Source organism: Brachyistius frenatus, unplaced genomic scaffold (genome assembly GCF_029030835.1).
Source record: "Brachyistius frenatus isolate BFR_SWC_R1_liver_20210118 unplaced genomic scaffold, ASM2903083v1 Contig_66, whole genome shotgun sequence".
NCBI classification, from domain to species: domain Eukaryota; kingdom Metazoa; phylum Chordata; class Actinopteri; family Embiotocidae; genus Brachyistius; species Brachyistius frenatus.
Window position 1 is genome coordinate 574,248 of NW_027210665.1, and position 20,144 is coordinate 594,391.

At 41.2% G+C, this 20,144-nt stretch overlaps 2 protein-coding genes across 3 annotated transcripts; both read right to left on the bottom strand.

Annotated features, from left to right (window-relative positions):
• Positions 1-19: 19 nt before the first annotated feature.
• upf3a (UPF3A regulator of nonsense mediated mRNA decay) lies at positions 20-7,071 on the bottom strand. Of its 2 annotated transcripts, none has more exons than XM_069706965.1 (10): positions 6,885-7,071; positions 4,741-4,847; positions 4,535-4,641; positions 4,357-4,455; positions 4,110-4,220; positions 3,939-3,994; positions 3,683-3,841; positions 3,453-3,586; positions 2,649-2,934; positions 20-1,377 (listed from the first exon to the last, which is right to left on the bottom strand). In XM_069706965.1, exons 1-10 carry the CDS (start codon positions 7,023-7,025, stop codon positions 1,189-1,191), a joined length of 1,389 nt encoding a protein of 462 aa, XP_069563066.1. In that variant the 5' UTR covers positions 7,026-7,071; the 3' UTR covers positions 20-1,188. The 2 variants fall into 2 exon arrangements, with proteins under 2 accessions (XP_069563066.1, XP_069563065.1); XM_069706964.1 differs by having other exon boundaries at positions 2,637-2,934.
• Positions 7,072-8,789: 1,718 nt separating this feature from the next.
• cdc16 (cell division cycle 16 homolog (S. cerevisiae)) lies at positions 8,790-17,825 on the bottom strand. Its single transcript, XM_069706926.1, has 18 exons — positions 17,644-17,825; positions 17,420-17,474; positions 17,036-17,133; positions 16,888-16,926; positions 16,620-16,760; positions 15,576-15,735; positions 15,343-15,437; positions 14,804-14,937; positions 14,403-14,482; positions 14,245-14,294; positions 14,050-14,123; positions 13,832-13,957; positions 13,320-13,472; positions 12,374-12,437; positions 12,213-12,274; positions 10,712-10,847; positions 10,400-10,490; positions 8,790-9,649 (listed from the first exon to the last, which is right to left on the bottom strand). Exons 1-18 carry the CDS (start codon positions 17,689-17,691, stop codon positions 9,396-9,398), a joined length of 1,860 nt encoding a protein of 619 aa, XP_069563027.1. The 5' UTR covers positions 17,692-17,825; the 3' UTR covers positions 8,790-9,395.
• Positions 17,826-20,144: the final 2,319 nt, after the last annotated feature.

Here is a 20,144-nt window from a genome sequence, read left to right on the forward strand (position 1 = left end):
TAACTGCCGAGACACTTCCAACAGAAGAGGAGCTTTATTTTTTATCACAACTCAAGGAGAAAATAATGACACAAGAGGTATCACAGGTATTACAGACAAACGTTGGGTCGCGTGCAAAAAAAAAATAAGGCTGGTAGAACGACTGCAGTACTTTACGAATATTTTTCACGTCTCCTTGACATTTACTTGACGGCGTGAATAGAAAACCATGCAAACGGCGTAGAAAATTAATGAATCATTGTCGCTGACTGGTGTCGTACTTTATCATTTAATTTCTTCTTAGGAAATGCTTTATAGAAATCTAGAGAATGTGTTCTTCGCGGCTCGCGATGGTAATCATGTAAAGCTCGGCTCACATAAAACTATGTCTCTTTTTTTTTTTTCTTTCTATGACAACCCAGGATAACATGGACTGAATAAGACGTACATAAAACACGTTAACGTGAAGCCTCGTCATCGTAACTCTTTCTCTCGTTCACTCATTTTGCACACCTTGTAGTACCCGCAGCATTTTCTTTCTTTTACATTCCCTACATCCATTGTCTTTAGCTTCTATTTACATTAGTTTTTAGGTTTTTTTTTATTTTTTTTTTTTAAATAAAATCTATAGGATCTTTAGAAACATCCAGGTTCAGCAGACGACGAGGTCTTGGTTTCACCAGCAGACTGTTGATGGGGACAACAAGTGGAGCACGCTTCAAAACCACAACCGGGAGGGAGTGACGCTGAACCGCCTCGAGTGCAGATCAAGTCAGAAAATAGTTGCCATTTCATTCAAATAAAAAAACAAAAAAATTCTGTGCAAATCAGTGAGTCGGAACGAAGCACGTTGTGTAAAATGTAACTTAAAACGGGGGCAAACTAAGTTAACGCTTGTGCTATAATTCTGGTAATTACGCATGGTTGTCCCCCTTCCCAGAACTATTCAAATCTTCGTACTCCGGCAAAACAAAACAAAAAAAAACCCTTAGAGGCTCTGAATTTTATGAGACCTAATACTGATGGAAATGACTGTTTGAAGACTGTTTGCTTTGGAAGTGCCTTTCTTCCTCAGCGGGGTATTTTAGTCCCAATGAAAGCTCAGCGATAACAGGTCAAAGCTGTCGCTATCGACTTCGCCGGAAAAGCTGAATAATTGATTTATATTCCCCCCCCCCCCCCCCAAAAAAAAAAAAACGTCCAGCCCGCTCACTGATCGTCTTTGCCTTTCTCAAACGCTTTCTCCAGCCCCGTTGCCATGGTGACAACATCGTAGCAAAGCTCCGCCCGGGGTTCGGGCGAGTGGCCCGCGGGGATGCAGTCGTAGCCTTTGCCCGACGAGCTCATGCGCTTCCTGTTGCGAGCGCCCGGCTGGTAGAGCTGCATGGCGGGACGGTCCTGCAGGGGGACGAGAGAGCAGGGACATGGGAGAGACAAGCAGCACACGCAGCCATTTTCTTTGTCCGGTAAGTCTTTTCACAGGCCACACGTGTATCCCAGCACGCACTGGGCCAAACAGGTGGAGCAAACACCGTGGTTGCCTGACTTCACAGGTCCTTCACAGACTTCCACAAAGAACTGAGATCACAGGAGGAAGCAGGCTGTCTGACGGCGTTTACTCCTGAACCACCGGGACGCTCTGTTGTTTCTCAATGCTGTTGTAATTATTTGAGCACGTGATTAGGATTGCACACAGATCTGGTGCTGGGGAGCAGCTGCAGGCTCGTTAGGAGACCGGGAGGCAGCAGAGGAGATCTGACTTTCAAGTTCGGGTACCCGTCATCATGCTATTTCTTAAAGGGGAACTGATTTTACACATTAAAGTGTGTTTACAGTTTTACAGTCCGACAGGGAATTACTAGCGCATATTTGGGGAGAAGTAGTTTGTGGCTCCGGAAGGATCTGCCCAGCACGTGACGAGAACGGATTCAAACGATGCCGCATGAGTCAGCGTTGGTTTGGGAAGAAAGATGAACGTGTGAAAACAAACTGCAAGTGAGCAAATCACATCGAGGGTCATGTAGTATCCACATTTGAATAAAAACATGACACGTGTCGTTTTACTGTATTCATGTTGACCTGAACTATCCATCTCGAATCTCTCTCACTTGTCTGCACTTTGCAACAACGAGCCTTTAAAATGCATTTTCTATTCCATTGTATTAATGTTGTCTTGTGTTTAATTTCATCTGTTCTCATACATTTGATTTCTTTTTATATTTCTAAATGACATTTTAACCTGCTTTTATAGTCTCTCATATCTGTTTATATGTGAAACCCTGCGTGTCTTACTGTAAAGCATTTTGAGCTGCCTTTTTGCATGAAAGGGGCAATGCAAATAAAGTTTAATATTATTATTTAAGGTTTAGGAACGCAAAGATCAATCGACGGAGTATTCTGAGGAATATTGAGAAGTGCCATCTTTATGCTGGCTTTATCGTATTCAGTTCATGGTATCCTGAAAGAGATAGTTTCTATGAGACAACCACACTTAAAAGACATGATTTCTCTAAGCTGAAATATATTATCATCTATATATATCTATATATATAATATATATATATATATATATATATATATAAAACATATATCTTACAACTTTACATCACAAGAGCCAAAGTAATTACTGATCACCTTCCCCCCAATCTCATGCTCACCTTCTCGCTCACCTTGTTTCGGAGGCGCTCCTTCCTATTACCCAGGTCCTCCCTGTCCTCCTTTCCCATTTTGTCTCCACCATCAGGGCAGTAAGAGTAGTGATGGTGCCCCTCTTTCTTGGCCCGGTCCTGGCAGTATCCCTTTCCCCATTTGGTCTCATCTTTCCGGCGCATGAACTTGTCAAATTCGTAGTGGTGTCGCTGTCGCTTCCTCTCTTCATCTTTCCCTCGGTGATCCTTGTCTCTCTGTCTGCGTCCGTGCTGCTCTCGCTGCTCCTTGTCGCTCTCAGGCTGACCTCTAGTGGTCAAAGTGCAGATTGCAGGGACGTTAGACAGATTTCTGATTATGACATTTCTTGGTACCTTTGTTTTGTTTTTTTAAATTTTTTTTAATGTGGATTTACGATCACATTTAAAACTATTTCACCTGTAAGCAATAGATTATGTGTATGTTTATCAAAGGACTATAAAAAAAAGTGCCTTATTTTATTATATTGGTACTTGATAAGCAATATATCAAAGCTTTACAGATCAGAAATTATCCATTGGAATAAATTAAATTAATATTTGGATCAGTTACTTTATATTTATAAACCAAGCTGTATATAAATTTTAATATCTATATTTTGTTATATCCTTCTTTCAAAAGGTGAGGAATCCGATATCCATATATAGTGGGAGTGTCCTGTAGTGTTAAATGGGATTCTGCTCATGTTTTTAAACTATGAGAATGACTTGATTACACACCCAAAGTATTGAATAAGTGACCCTCTCACACACCCGCCCGGTTAGAGCGAAGGACCCCACGATCCTTACTTTTCTTTGGGGTCCTTTGACTTCATTTGTCCCCCAGCTTTCTCCCATTTCCCTCTGTCCGCCTCTCCGGTGTCACTTTTGTCCTTCATTCGGTCTGAATCCACATCATCATCTCTGTCACTCTTCTTCAGGAGCTGGGGGTGCAGATAACGCAGGAAAACTCGATTACTTAAATGCCACTGCACCCACACATGAAGAAGTTCACCAGATTTTCAGTGATGAAGGGATACCTTAATTTTAATGTCTTTATCAGACAACTTTTTCTGCTTCTCCGCCTCTTTTCGCTTGCGTCTCTCTTCCTCTCGTCGCTTCCTCTTTTCCTCTTCCCTTTGTCGCTTCTTTTCAAGCTCTCTCCTTCTCCTCTCTTCTCTCTTCTCCTCCCTTATTCTCTGTCAAAAAGGATTTAGCGCATTCAAAAAGTTGTTCTCCCATTTAAAATTCAATTTGCGGTTCATTTCTTTCCACTCGTACTTTTTTCTTTCGTACCTGTTTCTCGATTTTCTTATTTTTGATGTACTCCAGCAGCGGTGTCGTCCGTTTGGCTGAAATCAAACAGATACGACAGGAAACCAAAACTCAGTTTACAGCTGCAGCTGCAATTCAAAAACAAGTGAATCTTGATATTTTGAGGAAAATAATCTGCTGTGTTTACTGTACCTATGAGCTCCCTGGTCTTGGCCTCGATCTCCCCCAGCAGGGTCTCGGGGTTGGCCATAGACTTCTCCTCATCGCAGGAGTAATTCTCCAAGAACCGCTTATATTCTGGGTCTGAGAGAGTTTAACAGCCAGAATTAATCAGAATCTCCGTACATCTTAAAATCCAAGCAGGAATAAAGCATCAATTCTATATTATATCTACTGATCAGGATAGATTTCTAATGACTCAAGCTCTGTATTTTAGTACCTTCTTCAATGCTTCCAGCTTTGGCATCTTTCTTTTTCAGCTTCTTCTTGGAAATCTTCTGGAAGGGGGCAAATTCTACCACCGCGGGATACTCCTGGCCTGAATAAATATTTAAACACGTGTGAACATTCAACATCTGCAATAAAGTCAAAATAAATGTAAAGAAAATGAAAAATACCCTTGTTGTCAATGAAGACGTAGCCATCAAATCGGTCCCTGAACAGCAAGATATCATCCGGGTTTTTGAAATTGATATACGCTCTGGAGAACAGGTGGGGACAGAGGCTGTGAAGGGAAACAGGAAGAGGTCATTAACATTTCATAAAACAGGATTTTGCATCATAAAGTTTAAAAAAACAAACAAACAAACAGACGTTTTCATACCTTTGATCTGCTGGGAAGAATTCAAAGTAGTCGTACGATGGAAGTGGACTTAGCTGCTCTTCTAGCTGGTCCTTTGACAGGTTTGGCGGGAGCCTTCGAATCACAACCTGTAAAAAACAGACGTAGTTTTTTTTTTCTTCCGTTCAGCAAGAAAAGCAGGTAATTACATATTTCTATGAGGAAGGCGGTTCACTGTTCCTGAGATGACGTTCTCAGGCCAGACTGAAATACAAATCGGATGGTGACAGAGGCCGTTTGCGTCGTCCCGTGTAGCTCTCAGCAGTGGAGTTTGAAAGACAAGAGTTTTACCGGCTACCTGTTCGGGACGGTGTGGCAAAAGACACTATTTAGCGGTGTTGTGGGTAAATTTAGGATCCACCACGTTTTTGAAGTCCGGATATTTTGGTCTTCGCCGCTTCAATGTTGGAATTTATTTTCCTTTTCATTTATTCTATTACATAACCTCGACTTTATGAAACCACGGCGGCAAACCGCCTCAGTGCCTGTTTAATTCAAAGCCATTCATGCTGACTCATGTTGTTCAGGCAAACATGTTAAATGCTCAAAAATCGATTCTGATCTCAATTTTTTTTAATTTTTTTTATTTACCAAAACATACTAAATCTGTTAGAGTGAAGTTTTAAAGCACAATCTATTTGGTGCAATAGTGCAGTATGTAAGTAAGTAAGTAAGTAAATGACTAAATACAGTCTAAATATAATTAAAACAAGCCAAGACAGAATACTGGCTAGTGAGGAATGTGATTCTTTTTTCAGACTCAAACCCATTTTAAGGGGGAAAAAAAAATACCGGGGAAAATTGTATGCAAGGCTTTTAACAGGCAACAAAAATGTAATAATGTATTCTTAAACATACACACAAAATACACGTATTTCAATGGCATCACTTTAAGTAATATTTTGGAAACGTTGTTGACACTACAATATGTAGTTGAATAAATACTGAAAATAACAGCATCATTTTTTTTTTTTTGATTTGGGAAACGAGGGTCTGGAGGGCTTCAAAACGAGCATAAGATATACAGTGAACCCTCGCTATAACGCGGTTCACTTTTCGCGGTCTCGCTACTTCACGGATTTGCATCGTGCATTGTGTTCTGCATTCTGATTGGCTAAACAGTCTCTCCGCTTCTTCTCTACCTGTTTGTCAATAACGTTGCGGTTTAATATGTACACGTACGTAAAACAGCTTGCCAAATTAAAAATAATCGATGGTGGCATGTCGGTTTATAAGAATCTTTTTGCCCAGAAGAAAAAAGAGCGACAACAACTACCGATAACTATGTTCTTCTCTCGAAAAACCACACCTGCACCGCCGGCTTTAGAAGAAAGAACCGCTGCAGAGCGGAGTCAGGATGCAGCGGCTCAGTCAGAAGAGCAGTGAAATACACGAGTCACTATTTGTCCTACTGTACTTTGTATTTGTTTTCATAATCATTTTTCATTTCCTCCCGTTCTAATCCAGTGACTCGGGTCGCAGTGGGGCGGTGCCGATCTCAGCAATTTGAAGCCTTCAGTTCGTATTGATGATTAAAATTATTATTTTACAGTACAGTAGTTATTTGTAAAAAAAAACATTTATGCAGTACTTTTATTTGTTAAACAAATGCTTGGGCTTGTAAAAAGGTTTTGTTCTTTGGTTTCAATGTATTATGGAGTATTTCATTGTATAATAATTGTAAAAAAAATAAAGGTTCCTACTTCACGGATTTCACCTATCACGGTTTCTATTTGGAACGTAACCCCCGCGATAAACGAGGGTTCACTGTATAATGTGTTTTAAACGAGGCGACGCAAGAAGACGGACTGGACCGGACGTGGTTCGAGACTCTTCCGTGCTCGACGTTTCCTGCGTCCCTTTGCGAACACGACCAGCTATAATGTGTCTTCGTATCAAATGCAGCCAGATGAAATATGATGTAATGAACCGGGAGGAAGCTGTGCGTTGTTCATGCGACGGCGGTTTTGCAGAAGTCCAGAGGATCGTCGTGAATCCAGCACTTTCCTGCTCGCGTCGCTGTCCTCGGTGCTGAAAGCAGAGCCCGCTCCCCTCCGGCTCTCCTCCATGTTTCCCCACGCAGCGTCAACAACACTGCGACGCACCGCAGGAGCTCGGCGGCCTACCTTCGTAAAGACCTCTTTCTTCTCCTCTTTCTGCTTGGGGTTAAGGCCGGTGCCCTCTTGCTCTCTTGGGACGTCCCGAAACTGTATTTCGACGACACTCTTCTCCTTGCCCACGGTCATCTGGTCCTTCTCAGACCTCATTTCTCTCCATCTCCCTCTCCCGTGTTAAGCCACGGTGCGCTCGCGAGAGTTCACTGATGTCGCGAGTGGAGAGAGATATAAACGCTTGCCTTGATATGGACCACAGACTGACACGGACGGTTGTATTATGAACACGTATTATCGTTTTTGGTGTCAGTTCAGAGGTTTTAAAGGGACATTTGTTCAATTTGAAAGCCTTTTGTTATCTTTGCATTGTTTTGTCATTTTTATGTAAAAACAACAAAAAAAGAAGGAAGATGTCTCTGTTTTCTTTCCAGTCAAAAGAAAAAAAAAAATTATAAAGTGAAAACTAATCACTTCAAAAATGTACTATTTATAGGCCGTTTCATTCATGTGCATGCAAGCTGACACATAAATCAACCTTTTCCCCAAAACGCACCGCTGCATCACTTAATGAAAGTGATCAGGATCAGTTTTCGTACCAAACAATTGTAGGGCTATGTTGCCAGACAATAAATTGACTCCCACTTGTTGTGCCGGTGTCCGGTGTCTCTCCGCAACAGCCGGCTGGAGTCAGATAAACGGTTCGGTGTCACCGTGCGGGGCTCCACGCTGCTCTGGCTCGGGCAGGACGCGCTGCCCGCAGAGCTCCGGGATTCATGGCGTCAAGGCTCGTCACACACCTGGATGAGCCCCAAACCTTTCGGGAGATCGCTGTAGGGACCGACGAGTCGAAAGTCAAACTGTTTGGAAGACGGGAGTCATTTTTAGATGCATTTTGACCGAAAATCACGAAACAGAACATCGGGTCACCGGTCTGTGAGTCGAGGTGCAAAAACAATCCGGTTGCGTAGCAAAACAGTGACGTCGGGCGTCAAGAGTAACTCCACCTGCGACCGTCTCAACGGGGGATGAAATGTTAGGTTTTGAACAGTCCTCGTCACTGGCCAGACCTGAACTCCTCCAACGTGGCTGCACTAAAGTGGTCCTGGAGGAAAGAGTGGACCAAATATTCCACCACCATCCAAAGACTGATGTCCAGGTATTATCAAGTTGTTCCTGCTGAGGGTGACGCTCAGGGAGGCGATCACTATTTTTTATGAACAAAATATCACCTTCTTTGTCGAAAATGTGCTCACGTGTTAAATACCGCACAAAATATGACAAGTTGTTTCTCTAAATGTTAAGTGGTTTACTGGGATATGTTTCCAAGTACACAATATTTCACACTGTCCCACTATTTAAAAGCTCCAGTGCGCAGGATTTAGGGGGATCTATTGGCAGGAATGGAATAAGATATTCATAGTTGTTTTCATCTGTGTACAATCACCGGAAACTGTGTTTTCGATACCTGAAAATGAGCCCCTACAATCTACAAAAGGAGCGGTTCCTCTTCCATAGAGTGCGCCCTGTCTTACTACCGTGTTTCTACAGGAGCCCAGAAGGGACAAACCAAACACTGGCTCCAGAGAGTCCCGGACATTCTCCTACACGCCTAGACGGGTGTGAGGTGCGATCTGCAACCTCACCACTAGATGCCACTAAAACACGCACCATGCTCTATAAAGTTAAAAGTAAGCCCTCAATTTAGCCTTCCGTCCGTCCGTCCGTCCGTCCGTCCGTCCGTCCATCTCCACTTTACAATAGCTGACTTTTTACAATAACGGCAATATGACAATAGATAAAAAAAAAAAACAAAACATATATTAACAATTAAAAAGCCTTACTCCTAAAACTAAATGTGTTCTGAGGATTTTACAAATCAGCTACTTTATCCTTATTAAAAGAAACACGGGTAAAATGTTTAAGATAAATGCATGGTTTATTGTAGGAATAACCAAAAATGTTTTTTTTGGTTTTTTTTTCCACCAAAACTTGCTTGTTTTTAGCCGTCTCTTTTTTTTATTCAAGGTGAAGATCCACAGGTTCAGCAACACAGAGGGTCCTGCCATAGGCAGCAATAAGTAGTAGTAGACTGGAGTCTTTTACTTGTGACGTGAGGTGTGTGGCTGTGTTTGACTCCGTTCAATCAAGTGTCAAGAGGACCACATGTTCCCAGCGTCTCAACCCAAGCTCCAAGGCTGAACTAAGCCAAGTACTCAACCCCTTAACCAAGGCACATGCTAATTCCCCTTTTAAAGTGCATTCTTGCAAAGTTGATATGCTGTACAGCAGCTGCCGTACACAAATTCACCGACATTTACTCCTGTTAATGTTCACATTTTGCATGGTCTATGTTTTGACACGTACAGAAACAACTACGTAATGCACAAGAGGGGGAATCCACAGTGAAACCTTTGGCGCAGGACAGGTGCTGAAGTTTAGGGTTGAACGTTTTCCCCGGAGTCGGAATATGTGTACCTATGACAACGTGTTGCTACGACAGTTCCACCTCCTGACAGGACGAGATCACGTGCTGGTGTCCGACAAGGTGTCCAACATCACGTCGCTCTCGTACATGTCGCACTCCAGGGTCAACGAGAGCCGAAGTGGCGTCTCCAGCATCATCTTGTCCTGATTTGACAGCGGCGTTTCCAAGGACGTGATGCTCGTGTCTTCCAGTCTCGGCGTGGCCACCAGGTCGCCGGGCTCTGACGTGTTCAGCATCTTCATCAGCGCTGGAGTGTTCAAGCTGCTTCGCACCTTGTCATTGATGTCTGTGCCTGAGTGGAAACAAAGAGACAGCACATTGTTTTTCTGATAGAGACCGCAGTGCAGTTCTGAATTCCAATTTACAGGCTTAAAAAAAAAAAAAAAAAAGTTTCTGGTGTCAAAGAAAATATACTGAATCTTCGCCACAAAAGCAAAAGTTTGGCTGGCCGGGTTAAAACGTCACTAATCTTCATGTTGTATCTAATACTGCAGAAAGTTTTAGATTTGCATGTTTTAAGTGTTGGGATTTTTTTGCAGCTGAGAATTCTGTTGCTACTTTTGTTTGTGGTATTTTATAACAGAAATAAAAACAGCGTTAAGGATTAAAGTTAATCACAGTTAAGGAGCGGCTGCTTTGAGTGGCAGGTGGATGCTGTGAAAGTTGGGAGAGATGTCGGCAGGTTTCAGCAACCGGGCTTCAGTTGGCCCGCCGTTGGATTATCTGGACGTACGGCTCAGTCAGACGCTGCCAAGATGGAGACGGCCAGAGAAACACGCAACTTCAAGCTTTAAGATCTCTTTTCAGGAAACTTATGGGCGGCTCACAGATTCTCCAACTATCATTTATAGTGGAAACGCAGGTCGGGGAATTATGTTCCTCATTGGGTGCCTGTTCTGCTCATAATGTTCCCGCAGTGGAAATTCACCTCCAGTCAAGAGCGAAAACTATTACATACAATACAACAGCTGGATTCTGAAATGAAATAATAAATCTTAATAATATCGTTTAAGGATAAAAAATAAAAAAAAATAAAAAACACCTATGTAGGCATCCGTGTCACCGATGTACATCTCGATACAGTGGCCGAGCATCGTCACAGAGAAAGTGTCGTCCCTTTTCAGTCCGAGTGCCTGCAACAGAAAGAAAAAAACAAAATCGTAGGCCATTCGAAACACTTGAAACGTACGGTATCAACTCTTAACTGTTCACAATAAAAAGGACTCCAATTTCCAGGGTTACTCCTATTCCTGCTTACAGTCTCGGAAGAAGCCATCCACTCGCCTGCCTATGAGCGACTCTTCCCAAACTGAACAATACGACTGTGAAGGAAACACAACGCATTAAAACTCACCGTATGAAAGTAGTCAATAGCACTTTCAAAGTCCCCCATGAGGCTGTGCACGTATCCTATGGCAGCGTAGGTGGAGGCATGCTGAGGAATTAACACCAGGGCTTGGCGGTGGTACTCCAGAGCCTGGTCGTACTTTCTAGGGAAACAAAAACAACAAAAAAATAAAATAAAACAGCTTTCTGTGGACTCTGCAACATTTCAGGAGCAGATGTTTGCAGAAATGTGGCAAAATACACCTTATTTTGGAGTGATTTCTAATTTATCTAAACAACTAACTTTTCCAGTCCTATTTAATTAATGTAATGACAAAAAATAAAAAAGTACAGCCAATATTTCTCGATGAACACAGATGACAGCTTGTTGGAAATTTAAAATGTTAAACTTCAAATCACTGAAAATGGAAAAGTTTTGCTCGCATATTTTCGTCTCAAACGGTGCTGCGACGTGAATTATAATTGAAGTTTTTCTCTCCCTTTAATAGCTTGGGGACGTGGTAATGAGCCAGCGCCAGACACTCAGTAGGTTAGTAATGAATCACAGCTACAGACACAGTTGGCTTGTATCCACAGCTCGTGGAATAATTAACGTCATATAAGCACAAAACACAACACTGCTCGCCTGAAGCCTTATTACGTTGTGGATTTATGATCGTTTAAAGTGAAGTAAAACTAAACGTGAAAACAATAATTACCATTATTAAATCAGGCTTCAATTCACATTTTCACCACCTTCAGTCCTCAATATACTTGGAAGCCCGATTTAGTGTTTCTGTACAGGTCTGCAAGCACATTCCTCTTTTACATACTTAATGATAAATAAAAGCCCGTATTCATTATCAAGTCTGATAGTGAATAAACAGGCCCTCCTTGTGGACATGTGTCAGACATATTAAATATAAATACATTTCGATGGCAGATGGAAAACACAGAAGAAGATTATGACACCACATCTCAAACTCTTTATGCATGAAATCCTTCTTCGACATAAAAAAAAAAAACAAAAAAAAAAAAAAAAAACTATGCAAACCTTGCAAAACAAACACGGAGGGGGAAAATACTCAGCGAGCACTTTTCCATGTGTTGAGTGGTGCCTATGTATAATTCATTAAATGGTCTTTGCATGAATTCTCAATAAGGACAAGTGAGCACGTCTCCAAAAGTAGTTTGGCGCAGGCAGATAAACAAAACAAAACAGAGGAGAAGGTCCTGGAGTCTTGTTTAACGACGGACTCGGGGAGGAGACGAAGCTCGCACACTTTACGCGTACGACATACGTCCACGATGTCATTTAGAAACACGAGGCGCGACGGTCGCTGTGACGAGTAAACGGGCTCGCTCACAGTGCATCATCAAGAAGTTTTAATCCATATATTTGGTGTCTGTCGTTCTCCACTTTTTGTTTTGCCTACAGCACAGGCCACCGTGACGACGTGACGTCCTGCAGCAGAAGGGCAGTTTTCATTCATTCAGACAGGAAACAGTGAAACTGGATCAATACTTACTTCAGTTTCCGACACACATGACCTAAGTTGTTCAACAGAGGCTCCCACTTGTCCACTGTAACCTTAAATAAGAAAAAAACAGACACGTTAAGTACCTCCTTTGGAGTAGGGATCATGTTTTCAACACGCTGATGGGACCGGTTAATTAAAGGAGCAGTTACCTCATTTCCTATGGCTTTGATCTTCTCCATCGCATCGAGAAACAACCTTTCCGCCGTCTTCCAGCTGAAACCGAAGATGAGATCATTCTTACAGCACATCTAAACACTCAAAATAATAAAACCCAGATTTAACTGTGTGCAGTCCGTGTCCTCTCAACATGCGACAACTGTTCCAACTCATCTCTAAGCTGTATGTAGTATGAAATACTCGTGTTCGCATATACATATTTGGCTTCTTTAATCTGGATCGGTGCCCAGATTACATTAATAACAGCCCACACACGTTTCATTCGAGATACTGTATCTATCAATTACAGTTCACAAACTTGCTATTCATTGCAATAATGGGGACGGTGTAATCAGCGGAAGGTAATTTCAATGAAAACTGTTCCCGACTACAGTTATTAGTTACACATGTCAAATTTGGCACAAATAAATCTACAATGATTCACATGGTTTGATAAAGGCGGGGCGATATGAGACAATAACAAGCGAATGTGAGTGAACTGGATCTATGAGGAATCGTTCAGATCTTCCCCATCAGATGGTGCACTTTAATCACTAGTAATTACATTTATGGGAGAATTATATAAACTGTAAATCTCCCAGTCAGCTGTAAGACAAAACAAACAGAAGCAGACGGGGCTGCGACGACAAAAGCAACTTCATCTAAAACAGTACTGAGAGAAAAGCAGAGTAGCTGCTCCTCATGTAATTAGTCATTCAGGGATTTCAGCCATCCAAGAAACTAGTTGACACGTTTCTTAGATGGCCGGTACGAGGACAGTAGAGATTTTAAACAAAGACCCCTTTGGTCTGTTAAAACCAGCTTTTACAAATAGCCCTGCTGTGTGCCAACATCCATTTGTGCTGCCAAAAACATGAACGCAACCTTTGTCCCACCGGGGGAATAAGCGTTTGTGTGAACTAGCGGCCGCACACTCACTCTCCATTTTGAAACGCGACCACTGCCACCTCGTGTATGACGAATGGGTCCTCTGGAGCGATGCTGAGAGCCTGGCTGAAGAACCGCTCTGCCAGCTTGGAGTTGTTGGTCAGCCCGTACTCCAGCCCGATGTAGAGCATCGGTAAGTGACATCTGGAGGAGACGTCAAGAACAAAGATACCCTTACCTTGCGTTTTAATAACACTTCAGAAAAAAAGAGAATAAAACCCCCTTAAAAAGTAACACTGAATTTAGGAAATTGACATTATGTTTAAATGCTGTAAATTGTGTTTAACAATATGTAATAACAAAAACTCATTCAACTTTAAGCAGTCAAAAAGCCGGTACACATTTTCATGTTGTTGATCTGAGAACACTAGTTTAAAGAAAGAAATCTCCATATAAATGACCATATATTATACATAATGAAAAAGGGAAACGGCCCCAGCTGATGCGGTCCAGTCAAAGGGAGAGAAAACAGAGACAGTTACATGTGTATGGAGTTTCCTTACCCTTTCATCAGCTGGGCAGCAGTGAAGTAGGCAGCCATGGCTTGGTCATGTTCACTCTCCACCGCAAATGAATGACCGTAGGCGATCCATGCGGGACCGTAAGTCCTCTCCAGGGTCGTGGCTTTGCTACAGGAGATATACAATAACCAATATCTCTGAGTCAATATAAACTGCCAGTGTCAAACAGGATATCCCTTTTCCTGAGTGCAAACACGTACCTAAGGTATCGCCGAGCGTGTTCGTTTTTATGGCCAACCATGAGATAATAGCAGCCAACAGCAAACCAGGATACCTGGTAAAAAAAATAAAATAAATAAATAAACTTGTTATTTGGTTATCAAACACACAAAGTTATGTAAACAGGGTAATTAACATGATAAGTATGATAAAAACAAAAATACAAAAACACTCACTGGATTGTTGGGATACAAGTCTACGAGTTTGTGCGAGAGGTAAAACAACTCTGCAGGAAAATAAATAAATAATTAAACTGATCAGCGGGCCAAAAAAAAAAAAAAAAATCAAACGAAACATTCTGCATGAATGAATCAGCAGCATGTATTTATTTTACCGTTTGCTTTTCCGAGCTCCACCAACGTTCCTATGTGGACTGGTAAACAGTTGGCGTGGAAGGGGTCTTTAACCATCACCCTGAAATACAAACAAAAACACAGTTCTTTTCTTTTCATCCAAAAAAACCTTTTCAACTGTCTCATGGAACAATAAGACAGAGAAAGAGACTTTTAGGCTCTGTTATTTTATCATAAGACCGCAATCAAAGGGAATAAAATAGTACGAGCTATAGTTTATCAATCAAAATGTACACACATAATCCAGTGTGTAATTTTAATAACATTTTGACTATTATCACTATAGAATTATAATAATAATTATAATAATAATTAATTCGACCAATTCACCACATAAAAAAACAACAACAAACAAACAAAGATGAAACCTGTGGACACATACATTGATGTGAGTTTGTAGCACATCTTGAAATCACAGTTATAATAATGCCGCTCGGCGAGAGACACCACGACATCCAAGTTGTCCTGAAGACCATTGACCATCTCTGGCACCACCAAGTCACTGGGCTTGTTATACTGCAGAGGGACGGAGAAGAAGAGAGTCTGTGAGTTAATGCGTGTCTGGGAAAGGAACCTTTAAATGGGAGTCGTGGGAAAACAGATAAAAGGAAAGCCATGAAAAGGTGTTACAGTAAAAAACAGGACAGAATATCAATAATATACGAGTGGCAACACTGGGGAGCATACTTTTAGATCTGTATGAGCTCAAAAATAACCTACAGTATCCGCGCTCGTTATAATTAAACAGCATGTCGTTTTCAATCGTGTGCCAACAGTACAGAGAAATTACACGTGTGAGCAGGATAAATTCATTGTTTTGGTCCTTTTGTGCGTTTTGTTGACAAAAAGAAAACACAGAATATCACAGTATAGTTGAATGAGAGAACGAAGTATTTTTCTCATTTATATTGAAGCTCCTACCTTCTTTAATTTATTCTCAAAAAGAAAGTGTAACAGCTCCTCCTCTTCCTCTGTGCACTGCTGACTCAGAGGAAGCGAATCAAGGAAGTCTTTCTCTATTGAAGAGACAAACAACAACACATTTCATAAAACGTGTACAGTCATTATACATGTTACTGACATGATAATAAATGGCAACTATCTGTAGAAAATGAAACAGATCGGCGCACGTCGTCACCACAGATTATCCTCACCTTCCTGTGCAGTCAACATGTGGTGGGACGTTAAAAGGTCAAAGGCTTCAAAGCAGTACACATCAAGTTTCAAGGCCTCTTTGTAGCTGGAGGTGGCCAGCGACCTGTTGTCCATGGCATCATAGATCTTACCCCGCAGGAGGCAGATGGAGCTACTGATCTGAAATGTTTCCGGAGAGAGGAGAGGAGAAAAAAAAAAAGAAAAAAGAAGAAAAATGTCTGGATGTTACTCACAAACTCATACGGTGTTATTAATACTACATCCACAAGATGAACAGGACTGGACTGCAGTCGCAGGGAGGACATTTATGCAAACAGAATACAAGTCAATGCAAACTCATTGTTGTTGTGTATTATTTTCACTGCATAAACAAATCTCTCCCATAAAATAAACACAATTATCTCCTACATGACTATTGAGGGTGGAATCCAATCAATACGTTTTTTAAATGTGTAATTTTTCTTCTCTAATTAAAAAAAAAAAAAAAAAAAAAAAAAAAAAAAAATCGTTCTTGCTTTTTGGCGAGCATTTCTGTTATATAGCGAGCAGGATTTATGCTTATCAGTATTGATGGACCGTGTTATCTGAAAAGCATGGACAGTTTATTAAACTAAAAAAGACACAATGCTGGTTTCAAAACCTAAAAATAGTAATAATAATAATAAAGGATTTATAGGGACGGCATAGGCGACACTGCATTTAAGGATTCTGAGAATCTTATTCCCTATATTGAAGAACAAGTTTAAGGTAAAACTTGTGAATGCATATCATTTCTATCAACAAGACAAACAAAACTGTGGCGGGAGTTTTTGGGGCACTAGATGGGACACTTGGCTGAAAAGTAAGGGGCACTAAAAGAAAATGAAGTACAGCTACATATTTGCACTGACAGTCTTCAACAAAAACATTTATCAAAATGAAAAGATGAAAGGGTGACGTGGATCGTTCGGGGCTCTCCCTCCAGAAACATCACAGAGCTATGCTGATTGAAAATATAAACTTCACCCGACACAGACGGCATTTCAGCGCCGGCCCAGACTTACAGAGGCAGGAGACATGTCCCAGTCCTTGGTTGACTCTGCTGTCCCATTGTCCTCCTTTACACTCCTGTCCAGGAGCCTCTTACTGGCTGGCTCCTCTGCATCCAGGATATCCAAGGCCTGCTGGAACTCTTTGGCAGCATACTAGAAAGAACAACAACAACAAAAAAAACAGTATAAAATAAATGTGAAACAGCTCCTGGTGGGTTTTTCGAGGTGATCACAGAGGAGGGTTAAGATCTGACGCGTTGAGAATTTTCCATTTACTTACATGGCACCTAGCAGCAAGATACTGACAAGCTTCGTACAACTGTGTGAGAAGATGACATACGGGAGATCAATCGTGCTGACTTTTAAAAAAATAAATAAAAAATAATAATTGTATTACTTTGATTACCGACGACTCACACATCACCTACCTTGTCAAGTTTTCGTGAGCGGAGGGCGTGGGAGGCTCTGTGGTACTGTGAGGTGAGGTAAAGGCACTGAGCGAGCCAGTAGATGTCCTGGGGGTCCTCTGCGGGCCAAACGGGGAGGGGTTAAGGAAATCGTGGCTGATAAGTTTAACAGACAATATTGCAAGTCGTTGAGAATCTAACGTGACTTTCTGCTCTAAAAGTTTCTTTCCAACTCAGTGTAAAAATAAATAAATAAATAAAATAAAACAGAGCAGACCCCCCCCCCCCAAAAAAAAAAAAAAACCCAAACCAGACTGAGTAACTCTGGTTTCCAAACTTCAGATAAGAACCGGGGGGGGGGGGCTCAGTAACGGTACCGGCTCGTTATAAACAAACACGACTCACCATGAGACAGGGAGGCGATCTTGTCGGCCCAGAACAGAGCACTTTGATACTGTTGCTGCGAACAAACAACACAAAGAGCAAGAGTCGCGGATGTATTTTTAGTGAAGCTGCCTCGTCGTTAGTCGGCCATCAGGCAAAAAAAAACTGTGGAGGTTCGTTACCAACGACGCTAAGGCAGGCTAGCATTAGCTAGCAACACAGAAACTCGTAAAGGAATCCTTTACCTGGTCGATGTACTGCCGTACTCGCTTTCTGAGCCTGTCGAGATTCATGTTGATTTCTTTAAACAAAAACAAAAAAAAGTTGACCTCCTGACTATCAAAAGTGTGTCATTCTCAGACACAGAGGAAGCTGTGCTCTGGGTGCTAGTTCGCTAGCTGCGTAAAAATCAAATCCGCGGCTTCTTTCTGCAGCATGTGTTCCGCTAAATTGTGCCGTATGAAAACTCGACCCGGGCCGAAGGTTCCGCATTGAGAATAGTGATTTTCATCTTCGCTGTTGGCCTATACCTAGCTGTAAAATAATTGTAGAAGTACAGAACAAAATTATGCATTTATTTGATTATTTTATTCATAATTTATTTGTTATCGAAAGAACAAATCCCAAAAAGTAAAATGCATCAAACAGAAAAAACTCTATAAAGGCCTACTACCACCACTTGTAAACCGCTGGTTTACACTAAACCAATAGTAAAAGTAGCCGCTAACGGAGTATCTGAATCGAGTTTAATATTGTATTTGTCCAAATTCTTACTGTGAAAAAAGTATAACTTTACTAAAACAACAGAGAAATGTATCTTTCTTTTGTGCTTGAGGTTTCCTGTTTTATTGTGTTATTCAGGGGTGCAAAGAGTGACAGACATTTCAGAAAGCGAAAATCAGGACTGAAAGACTCGTCAACAGAATGAGGGCATTTATTTGCTGTGATTTGAATTGTGTCAGAAGTGGTGTGTCTGGTGAGATGGATTTCTCAAATATTTGTAGTTGTCTTCTCTTTGTGTCTCTTGGTTTCTTTATCCTCGTCATCTCTGGCTTCTTTCCGCTTTTCATTTCCTCCAGAATCTGCTCTGCCATTTGTCTTGTTGCTTGCAGGGCTGCGTGTAGTTGCATCGGGCCTTATCTTTTGTTCTTTATCACAGTCACTGTGCTTCTTGCTGGGTTTTTCTTGTCCCTGGTATTGACACATAAAATAAAGTATTTACACTGTATGATCTGTATCCTTATAATGTAAATTCAGATACAGTTAGGAAGTAGTTGATAGTATATAGATTATATAGATTATATGCATTGTTATCTTATCTTAGAAGATAATAACCTTTTGCTGGTTTGCTGTGCCTCGTGGGTAGCATGCAATGCTTTCCATCACCTTCACAGTTTTGAGCCAGTCGTCATGCCAGCTCCTCACATTATAGTGAGGCCTGCATTGGTTCAGACGAAACAGGATCATTTGATTCTCCTTGGTAATACGCAGCAACTCCAGCTGTCGCTTCTCCTTGCCAAGGCTACAGTGAAGACACAGAAATGTTGTACAACTTGCTCTTTAATTTCAAAGTTCACCGTATTTCATGGAAAACCTGGTGTCTGACTTCAAATATGTATTTTTCTGCAACACTTATGTTTCTGCCACCATGGTTACAAAGCATAACTTACCTTTTCCTATCATAGAAATTCCTGTTGTCAACTCTACCAGCTGTCCTCATAATGTGTGATATTTTCTCTCTAAGCATATCATTTTCCTGCTGAATCGTCATCGCCCGCTCCTCTTCAGCCTTAATGCAATAAAACATGATCAGAAACAATAACAAGCATATTTATACTAGTGGAAGCATCGGGTAGTTTAAATGAGGCCTCTGAAGGAAAAAGTGTTGTAATTATTGCCAAAAATTGATTATTGCATTTTAACTCTTCAGTTTTAATCATACTGGATTTTAAACTGAATGGAGGTTGTACAAAGTTTATTTACTGTTGCAAACATTTTTATTTGGATTTGCTTATATTTTCTAATTGACAAAACAACCTTCCTTTTCTTCAGTTTGAAAGTCATTGGTGGAGTCGTTTTCATTGTTGGTTTAGCTGACTTCACCTTGGGAAACAAAACACACACAGCTTCGTGTGAGGCAGTGAAGGATGATAAAACTAAATTCCACCTAACAGAATGGAAAAAAGGGTTAATTTAAACAGTTTGTGATTAAAAAAAGAAGCTCGAAGTCAAAACATTTAGGATAATAGGGACTAAAAAGGATAATAAAGTTATGAAGCCACTTTGAAAACCACATGAATGTTTCCCCTGACCTTGTTTCTGTGTAAATCATATGAAGCCTTGTCCCACTTCTGCTGCAGATATTTGTTTGTGGTGGGAAGCAGAGGTTGATTTGCCAGATGATGCATCATGACCCTGTGAAAACAAACCACTAAAAAAAGCTGCAAAACTGCAAGCCCCCTCACACCCACCAGAAAAGAGAAATTCACACATTTTAACGCTTTGATGTATTATTTTGCATAAGTTTTCAAATCTAATCTGTTACTAATCTATGACCAGTGATGGCAAACTAAGTCCCCAGGGCCTCTCTGACTCACCTCACAGTCTGTGATCCATGCTTTCTCAATATCACAAATCTTCATCTGCCCAAGAGTGCGTACATCCTCCCAGGTTGACTCCAGTCTGTTTTCTGCCTGTCATATATGGTTGCCATGACAGCAGCTTGAGAGAGCGGAGACGAATGAAT

What these genes read in the sequence shown, in the direction of transcription:
- upf3a (XM_069706964.1), bottom strand. Translation starts at nt 7,025, where the DNA reads ATGAGGTCTGAGAAGGACCAGATGACCGTGGGCAAGGAGAAGAGTGTC. An exon ending in ATAAGAAAATCGAGAAACAG is followed by an intron (nt 3,842 to 3,938) that starts GTACGAAAGAAA and finishes CCTTTTTGACAG; the next exon opens with AGAATAAGGGAGGAGAAGAG. An exon ending in GAAACAAGGTGAGCGAGAAG is followed by an intron (nt 1,378 to 2,636) that starts GTGAGCATGAGA and finishes GTCCCCCTGCAG; the next exon opens with GACCGTCCCGCCATGCAGCT.
- cdc16 (XM_069706926.1), bottom strand. Translation starts at nt 17,691, where the DNA reads ATGAATCTCGACAGGCTCAGAAAGCGAGTACGGCAGTACATCGACCAG. An exon ending in GGAGCTCGGAAAAGCAAACG is followed by an intron (nt 14,295 to 14,402) that starts GTAAAATAAATA and finishes ATTTTCCTGCAG; the next exon opens with AGTTGTTTTACCTCTCGCAC. An exon ending in GTCGCGTTTCAAAATGGAGA is followed by an intron (nt 12,438 to 13,319) that starts GTGAGTGTGCGG and finishes CTTCGGTTTCAG; the next exon opens with CTGGAAGACGGCGGAAAGGT.